Source organism: Zootoca vivipara, chromosome 3 (genome assembly GCF_963506605.1).
Source record: "Zootoca vivipara chromosome 3, rZooViv1.1, whole genome shotgun sequence".
NCBI lineage: Eukaryota > Metazoa > Chordata > Lepidosauria > Squamata > Lacertidae > Zootoca > Zootoca vivipara.
Genome location: NC_083278.1, coordinates 117,400,283 through 117,418,420, shown reverse-complemented (window position 1 = coordinate 117,418,420; position 18,138 = coordinate 117,400,283). Strand labels below are relative to the sequence as shown.

Genomic DNA, 18,138 nt, shown 5'->3' with positions numbered 1-18,138 from the left:
ATCTCAGTGTTTGAGCCGGGATGCGGGGGCGTAGGAAGGAGGGTAGGGACATCATTCCTTCTATTGGCTGCAGGCTTCCGACACCCTCATAACGGAAGCATCCCCAAAACATTGTAGGTGCTTGATAGACTGATCGATGTGGCATAGAAAACATGCTTTGTTTCAATTAGTTTGCACAAGGGTGTATATATTGCTTGATGGTAAGCATGAACCTCTGTGGGGAGGCAATTCTGCAGGACCGGTGAGAATGACCAAAAACCTACTGGGTTAGAGTTTTCTTCCACTTCTAGTGACCCAGAGTCAGAGAACGGGAAAGGACAGTTCCATCTCTTGACATAGCTGCCAAGTCTCCCGTTTTCCCCGGGAAATCCCCGTTTCCCCAGCTGTTCCTAGCTGAAAAAACAGATTTTTTTGTTTTTCCCCGGTTTATTCTGGCGCGGTGGCCATTTTGGAACTGGGCGGAGCATGCTCAGAAGCGACTTTTGATGCTGCTCTGCCCAGTTCCAAAATGGCTGCAGTGCGACTTCTGGCGTGGTGGCCATTTTGGAACTGGGCAAAGCAGCATCAAAAGTCACTTCTGAGCATGCTCCGCCCAGTTCCAAATGGCGGCAGCGCTACTTCCGGTCTGCTATTTCCAGCCCGGTCCCTTATTTCTCTGACAGCAACTTGGCAGGTATGTCTATTGAACATTCCACTCTCTCTTATTCCTTTTTGCAGGTTTTTGAGAGTTGAAACCATGAGGGTCCTCCTTTGGAACGTCTTGTTGTTCTGCCTGCTTGCGTACGCCCTCAGCGACTGCCGGAGAGATTGCCTGAACTGCCACAGACATTTGTATAGCCACCAGCAGGATGACTTCAGCCTTCTGGTGAGTAGTCCAAGCAGTGGCGGGCTTGGGTCATATGGCACCCAGTGAGAGGCAAACCTACCCGATCCATAATTTCTGAAACAGGATGTGAACCGATGCACATCCTTTGGAATTTGCACTTATCTGAATTTTGCAATGAGGTTCTCCAGTCAAATAGTATGTACAGAAGTGCAATAAAGATCAAATTAGGGGAGATGGCTTTTCAAAAATGCGTAAATTAGGCAGAATTGCACGCATTTGCACTAAAGTGCTGGTGGGTTTTTATGAGACCCTTAAAAGAAAAAAGTCACAACATCATGTGGAAATGTGGAGAACTGAACATAAGATTGGAAAAAAAGGAACCAAAATGGAGAGATTCACCCGTCCCTATCCTCAACACAGGCCACCTGAGACCCCTTCCTCACTCTGCCCAATGGTAGGGCCAGCCTGTTCTCGGTATGCCAGAAAGTAGGTAGCAATGATTTTTGGCCGCCTTCCAAGCTCCAGTCCTGGCAGCTCAAACACCAAGTTTCAAAGGAAAAGGTAAACACCGTTCTCATTTTCACGCTTTGCTGATCACGCTTGGCTGATCAACAGTGACACTTTTGCAATGGGCTTCTCCTCCTTCCCTCTCCCTCTCCCACTTCTGGTGCTTGTTCCTTCCCATTTGATGAGGATTTATGTCCCAGCCATTCCCTGCCCTGGCTCCATTTCTCCTTGAGTGGGGCCCAAAAGAAAGATCGTGGCATCTGTCTGCATTCATCTGGGTCGCCATCTGAGGCCACCTGAGGTTCCAGTCTGGATGATTCGCACCTGCCTGCCCAATAAGCTCATTTCAGGATAATAACCCCCCCCCAAAAAAAAAACCTCCTGTGAATCATCTCTGAAACAGAAAGTGGCTCTAGGAGAGGTCTTTGCCCATCTGGTCCCTTCCAGATATCCTGGTGCCATGTGATCATTTGGGGCTGGACTAGATAACTCTAGAGGACCCTTCCAACTCTACAATTCTCTGATTCTATAAAGAAGTCCTTTCTTCTACTGTATCTGTCATGAATCGTCCAACATTCCGCTTCATCAAATGTCCACAACTTCCATTGTTATGAGAAAGGGAGAATTCCCCCCCCCACTTTCTCAATGTCATGCATGATTTTATAAACTCCTATGATGTAAATTAAAACGTCCCAAATGCTGCAGCCTTTTATTCCCCCAGAGAGGAGTCCCAGCATCTCCTTGATCATTCTGGTTGCCAAACGACCAAAGAGGGCTTCTCTGAAATTAAGACATGGACAGGATCCTTTGCCTCAAAATTATAGGAAGTTCAATGCACTCTTATGCCCGTGACCTTGAAGGGCTTCCTTTCCACAGCTGATACTGTCATGGCTGGACGGTTTGTGGATTGGAATGAATGGATGGATGGATGGATGGATGGATGAATTAGCAAACCAAGGAACGAAGCCAGCTTCAGCTGTCTGGGCTGGACTCTGCATGGTGCTGGCAAACCATTTCCTGCCCATTAAGAAAATGCAGTGGACAGATCATTAAGATTCATTCAGCCAGCCGCCTCATTTCAGGGAAATGGCAATTTCACCACCAGCTACACACACACACACACACACACACACACACACACACACACACACACACACATAAAATGGGTGCAACCTTGAATCTCACTCCCAGGGAACTGCAGAAGGCAGAGCTTCTCTGCTAGTGTTGTGCAGTGGTTAGAGCAGGGGGTCAGCAAACTTTTTCAGCAGGGGGTTGGTCCACTGTCCCTCAGACCTTGTGGGAGGACCGGACTATTTTGGGGGGGGGGTAAACGAATTCCTATGTCCCACAAATAACCCAGAGATGCATTTTAAATAAAAGGACACATTCTACTCATGTAAAAACACGCTGATTCCTGGACCGTCCGTGGGCCAGATTGAGAAGGTGATTGGGATGGCTCCGGCCCCCAGGCCTTAGTTTGCTATTAATGGGTTAGGGTCTCAGACTCGGACCAGGGAGACCAGGCTTCAAATCCCCCACTCAGCCGTGAAGCTCACTGGACAATCTTGGGCCAGTCATTCGCTCTCAACTGAGCCTACCTCACAGGATTGTTGTGGGGATTAAATGAGAAAATGGGAAATCATGCGTGCCCCAGTGGGCAACTTGGAGAAAAAATGTGGTATATAAATACAAAGAAAGGAATAAATAGAAAGGAAGGAAGCAGGGCCGTCTCAAGCCGGTTGGGCACCCTGGCGCCGTGGCGCGGAGATCACTCCGGCGCACCACCGAGACTACCCCTAGAGCCGGGCCTGAAAGGAAGTGCCCCCCAAACTGCCTGCACAAGAGAGATGTGATGGCCACACTGTTGTTTAGTCGTGTCCGACTCTTTGTGACCCCATGGACCATAGCACGCCAGGCACTCCTGTCTTGCACTGCCTCCCGCAGTTTGGTCAGACTCATGTTCATAGCTTCGAGAACACTGTCCAACCATCTCGTCCTCTGTCGTCCCCTTCTCCTTGTGCCCTCAATCTTTCCCAACATCAAGATCTTTTCCAAGGATTCTTCTCTTCTCATGAGGTGGCCAAAGTATTGGAGCCTCAGCTTCACGATCTGTCCTTCCAGTGAGAACTCAGGGCTGATTTCCTTCAGAATGGATAGGTTTGGTCTTCTTGTCACACTAAAGAGGGCCAGAACTTGCTTTTTTTTGGATCAGAGTTCTAGGCAAGAGTCATCTGGGAATGGGTGAGCAGATGCAAGTTAGATGGCTCTCCTGTCTCCTGCTCTCCTGTCAGGGATTGGCTGGGCACAGAGGAATGGGGGGAGGGAACAGCTGGGGAACCCACACACCCACACCCCGGAAGAAGGCTCAGAGCCCGGGGATTGGTGGTGGGAGGGCGATGAGTGGCCCGGGGAAGAAGACTGGGAAGAGTAGATGTCAGAAGTGGAAGCGGTACCAGGGCTTAGTGAGGAGGGAGAGTCTGTGGCAGATAGAAGTCCAGAATCAGAAGCAGGCGATGAGGGAGGAGGGAGGCTAAGAGGCAGAGATGAGTCAGGCTGGTACACAGTTGTGGGTGTTTCCCCTTCCTGCTGCAACAAGCTCCCCTCCTCCCTGCATAGCTGCCAAGTCCGGATCGTAAAGATCCGGGATCGGCAGCGCGCGCATGACCGAAAGTTGCGTGACGCAACTTCCGGTGCGCTTCGCCCTTCTATGGGCACCAGAAAATGGCGGCGCCGGCGCCGGAAGTCGCTTCTGCGCATTACCGGAAACACGTAAAAGCGACTTCCGGCGCCGCCATTGCCATTTTCTGATGCCCATAGAAGGGTGAAGCGCCACCGGAAGTCGCGTCACGCAACTTCCGGTCATGCGCGGAAGCGACATCCGGCGCCGGCGCCGCCATTTTCTGGTGCCCATAGAAGGGCAAAGCGGCACCAGAAAAATGGCCGCCGGGAAGAAGCGAATTTAAGGGACAATGCCGGGATTTTTCGCCAAGCGGGAGACCGCCGGGAAACGGTGAGAAAAAAGGGGTTTTCCCGGCGGATACGGGATACTTGGCAGCTATGCCTCCCTAGTTTGCAAGAACCAGGAGAGGCACAAAGAGGGTGGAGAAGTCAGCTTCACGCAAGCACAGTCTCGAATCGCTTGGGGAAAACCCTGGAGAGGAGAGGGCTTAGGCAGCTGTGGGGAGGCGGGGACCTTCATTCTCCTCAACTACATCATAGGGGCCAGACAAGGCCGGATTTAGGTTTGATGAGGCCCTAAGCTACTGAAGGCAATGGGGCCCTTTATATGTCCAGCTGTCCTTTGTCAACAAATTGTAGCTGTTTTTTGTGTTGAAAATATGCTATATGGTAATTTCTGGACCTAATAGGTATCTAAAGCCATTTGCGCATGTTGCCATGCAACCAATCCATGCAGAATGTAGGCACCCTATATACAGAAAGGAGCAAACCAGTGATATTTTAGGGAGCAGGCGAGCAGACGGGGCCCATGACTTACATCATAGGAGCCAACACAACACAAAACACTGTTGCTGTATGAAGGTTTTATTTTATTTGTTTTATATTTTGGAAATGTACATCCAGGGGTGTTTTTTCCCCCTTTGTTTTTTTTTGGGGGGGGGGCCTCCAAGAGAGTGGGGCCCTAAGCTAGAGCTTGTGTAGCTTATACGTAAATCCGGCACTGGGGTCAGACCTACCAGAGATGAGTCGCTGTGCTCATTACGCCTGACACTCATAGCTGCCAAGTTATCCCTTTTTTTCAGGGATTTTCCATTATGCTGAATAGGCTTCCTCGCGAGAAAAGGGAAAACTTGGCAGCTATGCTGACACTCCTGTGCAGATCCTGTTTTTTCTAATAAAGAGTTAATTCCACTTGCCTTGTGTGATTGAACGCTGGTTTCACAGACTGCCTTCCTAGAGACACCACTTCTCTGAAACCTTCAAAACTTCAGATCCAAACAAACAAACAGAAAGTTCCTCTTCCCTCACTCTCATCATTCACATGAGTGCTTGGGAATTCCAGAGACAGGCTTCCTAGCAAGGGTGTCTAATGCAAAGACTGGCCCCAGATAGCATAGGATGACAAGGTTGGATTGCTGGCATTCGCACTTCGCTTGTATTTGAGAAGGTGCCAGTCTTGCATATATTAGCAGGTAGCTAGGAGTGTTTTTTTCCCAGACCCCAAACTTTCTCTGTTCATCTCTTCTCACCCCATAACTAATAGATTGCAAACAGGTTCTTAGAGGGATCACTGACTTTCATCAGAAGTCAATTGTAAGACAGTAACTTCCTTTCCCCCCCTTTGCTGGAAAGGAATTGAATTCACAGCAAGGGGCCTTTGAGTGCCAAGAGCGAAGAACCCAGCTCTCTTTTCACGCTCAGGTTGCTAAACCACTTTCCGTACTTCTGCAATCAGGCTGCTATTTCCAAAGGCTTCCCCATCACCACCACCTTTCATTAGCAGGTGAACTGCTTGCATTTAATTCTACCCACTCTCTCTCTGTGTGTGTGGTGGCTTGTCTGTATTTTTTTTAAAAAAAATGCAGCCCTGCAAAAGTCTAGCTGTACTCATTTATTCTGCACAGCCTGACTCAAGGAAGAGCAAAGTGGGGAACTTGGACTAATTATAAGTTCTGAAGTTTCCTGGGTCTTCTGAGCTGAGAGTTCTACATTTTTGTCCCAAATGGCTTCTTCACGCAGAAGGGAGGCCTTTTGAAATTGCCCTTACTTTGGCAAACTGAGCTGAGAGGGATTGCTGGTGACAGCTGATCTCATGTGGGGAGCCAGCATGTGGAAAGCCCACTGACCAGGCCAAATAAATGCAGGGGGCAGCTTCCAGTGGCATATTAGAAGAACGAAAAACCCTTTTCATTCATTTGCTGTACAAATTTAGATGCCGCTTTTCCCACTCTCAAAGCAATGAACTTGATCCAGAAGCAGCAGTTCTTGCTAAATGCTGCAGCGCAATTGCTGACGGGGTGATATTTTGCCAGCATATAGCCCCTGTTCTCAGAGATGCAGCCCACCCGGGAAACGAGTTTCCCATTCTGCTGAATTCTGCAGCAGAATCCCATTCATGGATTCTGCAGTTCGGTGCTGATAAGGAAAAATTCTGGGGTGAGAGACTACTCAACAGCCCAGCTCATCGGGGTGCAAGTCCCCCGTGGGTCCATGTGGTCAGTAAAAGAAGGAAGTTGCAGCCAAGTCATTTGGAGCAAAACGGCGGTCAGTAGACCATGATCTTTATTGTTGCGCAACAGGTCTCCACAGGAGTAAGAACCCTGAGCATGGGGCGACATTCTCTCTTAAAACTTCCCTCTTTCCACCAGAATACATTTCGAGCAGCATCATTGAGATATCATCACTACATCACTAGCAGATCACAAATGGGGAGGGATACAAGGGTCACACAAGTTCAACATAAGTTCACTTTATCAGAAACCTTTCCCAACCCCTCTTAAGTCCCCGAAAGAACAATAAAACTCTTTGCACATCCTTGCCCTCAGGACTTGTCTGGAGATGGGCTTTCAGAGCACCTGACTTGCTAAACTGCCTCTGTGGGTGTCCATTGTTGCCCCCCCCCCCCGTCACTCCCTGGGTGGGGTGCCTTGCATGTGCTCTCACGCTTGGGGAATAATGGCGCGATGCCCTGTTCCTGCTGCCTAGGAGACTTCCTGCTTCTTGGTTCATGGAGAGAGGTGGAGCCCAAATTCAACTTTCTTTAAGGGTTAAAATGGCATTGGAATGAAGAGAGTTGGTTAAAGTATGGATTTTCTACAAATTTACAGTGGTACCTTGGTTTATGAACACAATTGGTTCCAGAAGTCTGTTCGTAAAATGAAGCGTTCATAAACTGAAGCGAACTTTCCCATTGAAAGTAATGGAAAGTGGATGAATCCATTCCAGATGGGTATGCGGCGTTTGTAAACCGAAAATTCATAAACCGAGGTGTTCGTAAACCGAGGTTACACTGTATAAAGCTAGATATCTTCCCTGAGCTGTCAAGTTGAAAGGATTCATTCGACTTGTATTTGTAACATTGAAACAACTTTAAAGATGTGCACAAACACCCGTCATTTCCGTAACAGTGGTTACAGTCTTCTTAAGCCACTAGTTTAAAAAGGAGATTCATTTTTAAATAGCCTGCAGCTATTTTAATAATAGCCCTTTCCTAGCTTTCCTCCTTCAAAGAGAAAGATGATTAATGTAACCCCCGGTGCAATACTCCTGAAACTAAAAGCACACACACACACACACACCTCCTGAAACTGTTTCTTCCTTCCTCCCTCCTCTGCAGATCTGCGTCATGGAGTGTGAGGGGAAGCTGCTCTCCAGCGCCACCTGGGGGCTGTGCAGCAAAGCCACCGGAGGCAAGGCTCCTTTGCCCCTCGACCTCGACAGCCTGGAAGACGACGCCAGCCGGCCCTTGGAGATGTGGAACGGCGGCCTGCTGCCAAGCAGAGGCGGCCTGAAACGCCTCGGCAGTCTGGCCAGGGTGGCGGACCTCGACAAGGCCGGGGGCGAGAAGGGGGTGTCCAAGACAAGCGGCTTCTTCCGCCAAGCAGAAGGTGGAGAGGGTGACGGGGTCCAAGCTCTGCTGAGGGACTTGCCGGCCCAGCTCGACATCCCGAAAGGGGTGAGCGGCTTCCTGAGCGGGCCGTTCGGTTATGAGCCGGTGGGGGAGGCCGGTGTGCAGGAGCTCCAGAAGCGGTTCGGGGGCTTCATTGGGGTCCGGAAATCGGCTCGGAAGTGGCACAACCAGAAGCGGTTCAGCGAGTTCTTGAAGCAGTACCTGGGGATGTCTCCGCGATCCGTCGAGTACGATGACCTGGCCGACGACCCGAAAGAGCAAAACGAGATCTAGGCGGACGGACTCCCCCCCCCTCCCCGGCGTTCCCGGTTTTTTTCTCGTACCACCAACTTATAGTGAATTGGTTCAGGTCTGCCGAAGCCTAAGAAGTCAACCCCGATTTAGTCCCTTTCTGTTCCCGTTCTATTTATCGTGGCCCCCGTGTTTGTCGTCCCAGACCGGGAGTCGAGGCGGCTTGCAAATAAAAATACGCAGGGTGGATAAAATGCAAAGAGCTAAAAAGATCTGAGAGATCATCGTTCGAAAGCAACTGAGCTCTGACAGAATTAAAAGACTATGAAAAGAAACGGTGCAGATTATGGAAACAGCAAAGTGCTATTAGAAGCCCTTCTTCGAACAAACACTTCCCAAAGGCCTGTTGGAATGAAACAGTCCTCACCTGCAGGTGGAAGAGCAGTGAGAAGGGAGCCTGTCTAGCCTCACTAGGGAGGGAGTTCCAAAGTTGCTCAGGAGGAGCCACCACCGAGAAGGCCCTCTCCTGTGTCCCCACAAAGCACTCCAGTGAAGGTGGCAGGACCGTGAGAAGAGCCTCCCTTGAAGATCTCAGAGACTGGGCAGGTTCATATGAGGGAATATTGTCTGTCTGATTGCCCAGACCTAAGCCACGTAGGGCTTTATATTGATTGATTGATTGATTGATTGATTGTACTCCAGATGCTTTTGGTCTATGAGTCCCATCACCCCCAGCCAACACTGTTAGAGGTGACCCACGACACCCCTTTCACATCTGTAAGCAATCTATATTTTAGTGTGTTGACCTTTGGAACTCCCTGCCAATTGAGATCAAGCAGGCGCCTTCAAAGTACACTTTTCAATATCTGCTAAAAACATTTTTGTTGAACCAAGCCTGCCAGTTATCTAAAATGCTGGAGGAGGAGGAGGAGGAGGCGGAAGAAGAAGTTTTTTTAAAAAAAATTAATTCTTTTTCCCTTTAAAAAAAATAGGTTTTTGTTCTTTTTTGCAAACTGCTTTCAGTTTTATTTTGTTTTTACAATCAAGCGGTATATAATTTTTATGTAATAAATTAATTAAAACATTGGGGGCAGGTTTAGGAAGGCCACTGTGATTGTGCAGACAAGTTATTCACTTCTATATAAGCTTCCTTGGGATGTTTATAGAATCATAGAACTGTAAAGTTGGTACCCTGGGGGGTCATCCAGTCCAGCCCCCTGCAATGCAGGAATCTCAAGTAAAGAGTCACTGACCACCTGAGATAGCTAGAATTCATGAAGCAAGGCTGCGGTTTCTGGCTTACAACTTTGATATTTGTTCTATTTTAGTGCCAGAATTTAATTGGGACTGAGTCAAAATCCTGGATTATGTTCCCAAAACGAGGTTGACATCTTTGGATTGGCAGTACTGTGGTGTTTGTGGATATTTTGTTCCCCGTTCCTCATCCCTCTCGGGGTCTCTCTCTCTCCCCCTATGGCATGCATTTTGTCAAAGCCGCTGTCTATGGGCTGTCACTTTCAAAGGTGTATTTTTGTAAGGAGCCAATGAGATTCCGGTTGCCCCCTTCCTCTGCCCTGCCTGGCAACAATCATCTCCAGAAAAGACCGCATGACTGAAAACTAGCAATGTAGCAAGTGCTGGGCACACCTCCTTCTGTTAACCATTGAATGTTCAAAAACAGGGGAAATGAGACCCAAAACCCTGTTCTTTTTAATTGTTGCAGACGCCAAGATTCCTCCATTAAACTTGTACATAGCAAAAAGAAAAAAAGAGAAAAGATTAATAAATTACTTTTCTATTTCTACTGTAGCGTTGTGGTCGGCACACCGTCAATCAGCATGGTGCTAATGTGCTACCTGAGCATATTCTCCATCCACACCCCTGTCTCTGCCCTGGCCACCCCACTCTCTCAAGTCTCGGACGGAGATATGAGTCAGAGGCCTTCCTTGCAGACCTGGCGCTCGCCCGTGGCTCACTCGAACTCACTCCCCAACTTTCCTGAGCGGCAGGAAATTTCAAAGGAACTTTTAGGATCGCTTTCCATGCACGGGGGTTGTTTTTGCAGCACCTTTGTATTTGCACACTAAATTCGGCAAGAGTGAGGGGTGTCAGAACGGCCAAAGCCCAGGATTGTAAAATGCGTGTGCCAAAAACATTTGAAAAGAAGAAGAACATGCACAGGTGTTTATACAATAATGCCAGGTGCCTCTGAGCTAAGGTGGGAAAACTGGAGTACTTAAAGATGAACATAGATTGGCATTGACAAAACCTAGCAGAATGGGACACAATTGTCTCTGTCCCAATCTCTAAGAGCTCCCAGGGGCTCCAGAAATTGTCCACAGTTCAGCTTCCTAGGAATGAAGCTCGGCAGAGACTGTGGTGTCTTTAGGATATACGGTTATATTTACCCATATGCACAACCTGAGCCTAAGATGGAGGGGCTCTGAACATTGACACCCCAACAGATCTTGCTTCTCCATTAGCCACAGCTTTGGACCCAGCACAGAGCAAGCAGGTCTCTGCGTCCCCCGCTTCCAGCCTGCTTTCAGCTCAGCTCACCCCCCAAAACTCTGGCTCTTCTTCTCCTACCTGGCAGCTAGGTGAGGAGGGAGAGACCTACCCATTTGTTTTGCGGCACAGAGCAGCTTTATTGGGTATGCTAATCGTGGTGCTTAACAAGTTAGGCAAAAACATTAGCTAGACAAAGTTACTGTTCTATCTCCACTGATACAGGATCACAAGAACTGGAAGGGACTCGGGGCATACTGGGCCCCAAGAGTAATTTAGTACTGGCAAAGTACAATTGTCCCCCAGACCAAAATGTTACCCTCAATGTCCTTCAGTTGAGCCTCTTCACCAAAAGACTAGAAAGTGGTCAATGTTAATGCCAATTTCTAAAATCCTGGAAATTAGAGGCTGGGAATCTGGATCCTAGAAATTAGAAGCTGATTAGGGATCCTGGAAATTAGAGGCTGATTAGGCTAACTTCTGTTCTGGGAAAACTGGTGAAAGACAATGCTCACTAAGCATATGGAAGAATAAGCCTTGCTGAGACAGAAGCAGCATGGCTTCCACAAGGATAAGTCCTAGCTGGCTAACTTTTTAGAGTGCTTTGAGAGTGTTCATGAACACCTGGAAAGGAATGATCCAGGAAACATTAGGTGATATCCAATGCTAGTCATGCTTAGAGCAGGCCAATTGAAATCAGCGGATTTAAGTAACTCAGCTATCAGCAAGTTTCATTTTCACTTTCATTTCACATTTGTATACCATTTTCTATATTACAGCAACATGCAGTTTGGGAAGCGGCAAGATTTACGAAAGTCCCAATCATTATTTAGGACGGGGAAACCCAAGGTGCCCACAAACAGCCCAATGAGGACTAGAATGGTCAGTAGGCATGTAGTTAATTTAATTCTGGTGGGAGTGGGACAAGGAGTTGGGGGGGTGGAATGGAGTTTTCTGAAAAGGGGCAACACATACTGCAGCAGCTGACAGTTCACCACACCTCAATCTGTGTGATGTATCAGCAGACTATGCAAAGTCCCAGCCGAGTCGTAGAGATTTCCTGATCCCAGCAGACAGCCTTTTCCAGAGTCCCTGCTTAGGGGGGAAACTCCTCTCCCATGCAGTTCCAAGTCGGAAAGAGATTATTGTTTCCAGGCACAACACAAAGCTAAACATTAATATCAGTATACAGTTCTTCTGGTCTTAGACGTGAAGATATTTGCAGAGAAATCCAGTAACACCATCACCATGCTAGCTAACCCATAGCCTCTTCCCCTGACTCTCACAGATTCAGAATCAGACCCTGACAGCAAAGAGGATGGGACACAACATAATGAAAGCAATGCCCTAGAGCAGGGGTTGCCAACCTGGTCCCTACCGCCCACTAGTGGCCGTTTCAGGGATTCTAGGTGGGCGGTAAGAGGTTCTACAGCACAGGCTGAATCCTCCTCCCATCGAGCACTGGTGGGCGGTAAGGAAATTTTACCATCAAGAAAAATGCATTAGTGGGCAGGAGGTATAAAAGTGATCTTGGGTTCCATGATCACTGCAGATGGTGACAGCAGTCACGAAATTAAAAGGTGCCTGCTTCTTGGGGAAAAAGCAATGACAAACCTAGACAGCATCTTAAAAAGCAGAGACATCACCTTGCCGACAAAGGTCCGTATAGTTAAAGCTATGGTTTTCCCAGTAGTGATGTATGGAAGTGAGAGCTGGACCATAAAGAAGGCTGATCGCCAAAGAACTGATGCTTTTGAATTATGGTGCTGGAGGAGACTCTTGAGAGTCCCATGGACTGCAAGAAGATCAAACCTATCCATTCTGAAGGAAATCAGCCCTGAGTGCTCACTGGAAGGGCAGATTCTGAAGCTGAGGCTCCAATCTTTGGCCACCTCATAATAATAATAATAATAATAATAATAATAATAATAATAATAATAATAATAATGGGGAAAAACAATTAATTAAAAGACAGATTAAAAGACAATATTAAAATTTAAATTTTAAAATGCAGCCTCATTTTAAGTAGTCCATAAATCCAAACCATGAGGGAGGAAAACACAGGGGTCAGACTGAATCCAACCCAAAGGCCAGGTGGAACAGCTCTTTCTTGCAGGCAGAAGACTCCCTGGAAAAGACCCTGCTATTGGGAAAGATGGAGGGCACAAGAAGGGGACGACAGAGGACGAGATGGTTGGACAATGTTCTTGAAGCTACCAACATGAGTTTGACCAAACTGTGGGAGGCAGTGGAAGATAGGAGTGCCTGGTGTGCTCTGGTCCATGGGGTCACGAAGAGTCGGACACGACTAAACGACTAAACAACAACAAAGGTATAAAAAGGTTGACTACCCCTGCCCTAGAGACTATTATACCCATCTCTACACGTAGGCAGGTGGTGCTGTGGGTTAAACCATTAAACCACTAGGGCTTGCCGATTGGAAGGTTGGAGGTTTGAATCCCCACAACAGGGTGTGCTCCCATTGCTCTGTCCTAGCTCCTGCCAACCTAGCAGTTCGAAAGCACGCCAGTGCAAGTAGATAAATAGGAAGCACTGCAGCAAGAGGGTAAACGGCATTTCCATGCGCTCTGGCTTCTGTCATGGTGTCCCGTTGCACCAGAAGCGGTTTAGTCCTGCTGGCCACATGACCCGGAAAACTGTCAGGGTAGTCTCGAGCAGGTCGCGCTGAGGGGCAGAGATCGCTCTGGCGCCCCCGCCCTCGCAGGGCGCAGCATGGCTTCCGTGTGGCGCCCGGCCTACTGGCCCAGCGCCCTGGCACCCCGCGCCACCGGGACTCTACCTAGAGCCGGCCCTGCTGTCTGTGGACAAACACCGGCTCCCTCGACCTGAAAAGTGAGATGAGTGCTGCAAACCCATAGTCGCCTTGGACTGGACTTACGGTAATTGTCCAGGGCATACCTGCCAAGTTGCTGTTGGAGAAATAAGGGACCAGGCGGAAGTAGCAGACCGGAAGTAGCGCTGCCGCCATTTTGGAACTGGGCGGAGCATGCTCAGAAGTGACTTTTGATGCTGCTTTGCCCAGTTCCAAAATGGCCATCGCGCCAGCCGTCGCACTGCCCAGTTCCAAAATGGCCACCGCGCCAGAATAAACCGGGGGAAAACAAAAAAATCCGTTTTTTCAGCTAGGAACAGCTGGAAAAACGGGGATTTCCCGGGGAATACGGGAGATGTGGCAGCTATGGTCCAGGGGTCCATTACCTTACTTACACGTAGGCATATTTCCTGGACCAATGGGAGGGTGAATGACTTGGCCTTGATGGTGTTGCTATGGCAACCCTTACCTCAGAACATCCAGATGTGGAGGATGTGCTCCTCAAGACAGGATCCCAAGCAAGCACTGCGTGATTTAACCAATTGTTCACCTTGTGCCAACGTTTTCCCCCATCACCGAGTAATAACTATTTAGGTCCTCAAATATCTGTAAAGCAGCAGGGATGGGAACAGGAGACGTTCTCATGGTGACACATCATGTTGTTAAGCCAGAACAGAAGTTGTACCACCCAACATGCAATGCACATCTGCAGCTCACACTCTTCCTGTGCCGATTCACATGCTCCTTTTTTTGCAATTTATTCATTACATTTACCACCTTTTCAAGGAATTCAAGGTGGGGTACATGATTCCGCTCCTCCCTGTGTCATCCTCACAAAAGCCCTGTGAGGTGGGTTAGACTGAGGGGCAGTGGCTGGTCCAAGGTCACCCAACGAGCTTGACCACTGAGTGGGGCATTCGAATCCTGGTCTCCCACATGCTAATCCAGCACTCTAACCACACGGGATCTCCACAATCAGCCCCTCCTTATCTTTTGGTCCTGGAAGAGTAGCTGCCTCTGTTCATGATTTCACACACCTCTCCCAATTACATAAGACAGGAGAAGCACAAAATAAATTGAAGGAACCCATTTGGGGGGGGGGGAGAGACTGAGAGTGCAATCAGCAACAGAGTGCTCATCTCAGACGTTTATTAGAAGTTCTCTGCTGCAGGCTGACATTGAGGATAATAACGAGGAGTTAATCACCCTCAATTGAGGGTTTGTTGGAAGAAGGAAAGTCATAGAGTATTATCTATCCAGTAATGTAGGAGTTAGTCTTATCTAAAAGAGAGAGAGAGAGAGAGGAGAAACCTTTCCAGGAAAGAAAGAAGGAATCATAGATTTGGGACACTGTGGATCATCTTAGTCCAACTCTCTGCAATAATAATAATAATAATAATAATAATAATAATAATAATAATAATTTATTATTTATACCCCGCCCATCTGGCCAGGTCTCCCCAGCCACTCTGGGCGGCTTCCAACAGAAGAATTAAACACAATAATCTATTAAACATTAAAAGCCTCCCTGAACAGGAATATGCAGCTATCCTGTACAGGATCAAACCTGCAAATTTAGCATTATCAGCACCAGTAGGTCTTGTCCCTATGGGGCAGTTCCCAGGACTAAAGGTCCCTGCCTTCCACCCTTTCTAAGGATCCACCTCTCCCAGATGAATTGAATTGAATTGAATTTATTATTTTGGTCACAGACCAGTTCCAGCCCACATACAATATCGAGAAAGTCATAAAACACAATAGGGATACATTTGAATTTACAGTTAGGTATAACAGGGGCAATACAGATATAGCAACAGTTTAAAAATATATAAATTAAAACTTAAGTCACTAACATATAACCTAAAATTATCATTTAAGGCCTAAATCATGATGATAGCACAGCTTGTTCCCTAAGTTTTATGGAAATCGCACAGAATTTGGCTACCCTTGATCTCAGGATCCTTGTCTTCTACCAGGAATTTTAGACATTGAAGTTTGGTTTCATTTGGAGATTTTTGCATAGCAGGAGTAATAAATACCGAGTGTATATCCCTGAAACGGCAGCATGACAAGGCATGAGAGACAGTTTCTACCTCCATCAAGCCGCAGGGGCAGACTCGTTCTGTGTATGGTTTACCCTCGAATCTGCCCTGCAATAAGGCAGGTGGCAGTTGTGTTTCCCAAGCAGTCTCAAACTGCATTTGTGCACCTCTGATCTCTGTCCTGCCCTCCTCATTATCTTCCTGGAGACTAGGGAGAGAGGAGCTTGTCACAGCCATAAAGGGAGACTTCTGGGATTCTTCAGCAGCCTCTTGACACACACACAGACAGACAAACACACACACACACACACACACACACACACATACCTCTGCTTCAGTCTCAGAGTCTGAACTGCTCCCTGTCGCCGACTCTCCCTGCCCACCAAACCCTGTTGCCCCTTCAGCATCCAGCACCTCCTCCCAGCCCTCTCCTCTGACCTCTCCTTGGCATCCCAGGACCAACTCCCTGGCTCTGAGCCTTCCTCCTCTGGGGGGTTCCCTTGGGGGTTCCCTAACTGGTGCCTCCGACCAGTGCTCCCTGACAACTGCAACCCAGGGCAAGGGGAAATGTCACATGGAGCCAATACATGCTACGGTGATGCGATGCGACGGTGGGACTGTGACATCACAATGGTGCTGCAGGAGGGGCTGGGGAGAAATGAAGCCCACCGCCCCTTGTCTTGGCTGGATGCAGTTCAGATCGCCTGCTGCAGATCTAGGAAGAGCAGGCCCTTCAAGGCGTCCCAGTAACTTGGTCCTGTCCCTGGGGCCCTGGGTTTATTCCAAGCAGGGGGAGAGACTTTACATCCTCCAGGTATGCTGAGCCCTTTTTTCATGCCTCTGGGAAGCCCAAAGGAAACTTCATAGAATCATAGAGTTGGAAGAGACCACAAGGGCCATCCAGTCCAACCCCCTGCCAAGCAGGAAACACCATCAAAGCATTCTTGACATATGGCTGTCAAGCCTCCGCTTAAAGACCTCCAAAGAAGGAGACTCCACCACACTCCTTGGCAGCAAATTCCACTGCCGAACAGCTCTTACTGTCAACTCTTACAGCTCTCACTCTTACTTCACTTTCCTGCTGATTGTCCCATAACAACTGGCATTCCGAGGTCCGCTGTCTCTGAACCTTTTTTTGGCCGTGCCCCCATCTCTAAAATCCTGATCCCCCCCCTCCTGTGACGTATCATTCATTCTTACTATTCAAAAAGTGAATTCCTATTCACGTGGAGGAAGCCTAAGAGGCCATTAGTGTTTCTGTGTCCAGGGCAGCTGTCTATCAGCTCCATCTGGTACGCAGGATGAGACCCTCCCTGCCCACGGACTGTCTCGCCAGAGTGGTGCATGCTCTGGTTATCTCCTGCTTGAACCACTGCAATGCGCTCTCCGTGGGGCTACCTTTGAAGGTGACTCGGAAACTGCAACTAATCCAGAAAACGGCAGCCAGACTGGTGACTGCGAGTGGCCACCGAGACCACATACCAGCAGTACTGAAAGACCTACATTGGCTCCCTGAAAGGAGCATCTCCACCCCCATCGTTCAGCCCGAACACTGAGGTCCAGCGCCGAGGGCCTTCGGCAGTTCCCTCCCTGCAAAGAAGGAGTCTCCTTCTTTGGAGGTCTTTAAGCAGAGGCTTGACATGCATATGTCAAGAATGCTTTGATGGTGTTTCCTGCTTGGCAGGGGGTTGGACTGGATGGCCCTTGTGGTCTCTTCCAACTCTATGATTCTAAGAAGGGAGGTTACAGGAATCAGGCAGAAGGCATTCTCGGTAGTGGTCTGCCCTGTGGAACGCCCTCCCAGCAGATGTCAAGGAAATAAACAACTGTCTGACTTTTAGAAGACATCTGAAGGCAGCCCTGTTTAGGGAAGTTTTTGATATTTGATGAATTATTGTATTTTAATATTTTGCTGGAAGCCACCCAGAGTGGCTTGCGAAACCCAGCCAGATGGGCGGGATATAAATAATAAATTATTACTATTATTACTGCCTGGAAAAGACCCTGATGTTGGGAAAGATTGAGGGCACAAGGAGAAGGGGACGACAGGGGACGAGATGGTTGGACAGTGTTCTCGAAGCTACGAACATGAGTTTGACCAAACTGCGGGAGGCAGTGGAAGACAGGAGTGCCTGGCGTGCTCTGGTCCATGGGGTCACGAAGAGCTGGACACGACTAAATGACTCAACAACATTATTATTATTATTATTATTATTATTATTATTATTATTATTATTATTTTAAAAAGCTTTATTTTATTTCAAGTTAAACTCTACAAACCATAACATAACATAAACATAACATAAACATAACATAATCAAATCTAACTGAACATAAGCAAATATAATCCAATATAACCAAACATAATTTCCAAGATTTTCAAAAAATTTCAAAAACAAAAGGAAAATAGACAAAAAAGAACTAGAGACAAAATTAGAAAAAATTAAGAGCAAAATAGAAAAAAGAAAAAAGAAAAAATTACAAATTAAAAATTAAAAAGTAACTTCCAATTTATAATAATATATTATTATTATTATTATTATTATTATTATTATTATTATTATTATCTGTTAATAACTCATTCTTGAATTGCCCCCCCTTA

The 18,138-nt window shown here is 47.7% G+C and overlaps 1 protein-coding gene across 1 annotated transcript; it reads left to right on the top strand.

Moving 5' to 3' along the window:
• Nucleotides 1-728: 728 nt before the first annotated feature.
• Nucleotides 729-8,966, top strand: PNOC (prepronociceptin). Its single transcript, XM_035110819.2, has 2 exons — nt 729-865; nt 7,629-8,966. Exons 1-2 carry the CDS (start codon nt 737-739, stop codon nt 8,193-8,195), a joined length of 696 nt encoding a protein of 231 aa, XP_034966710.1. The 5' UTR covers nt 729-736; the 3' UTR covers nt 8,196-8,966.
• The last annotated feature ends 9,172 nt before the right edge of the window (nt 8,967-18,138 follow it).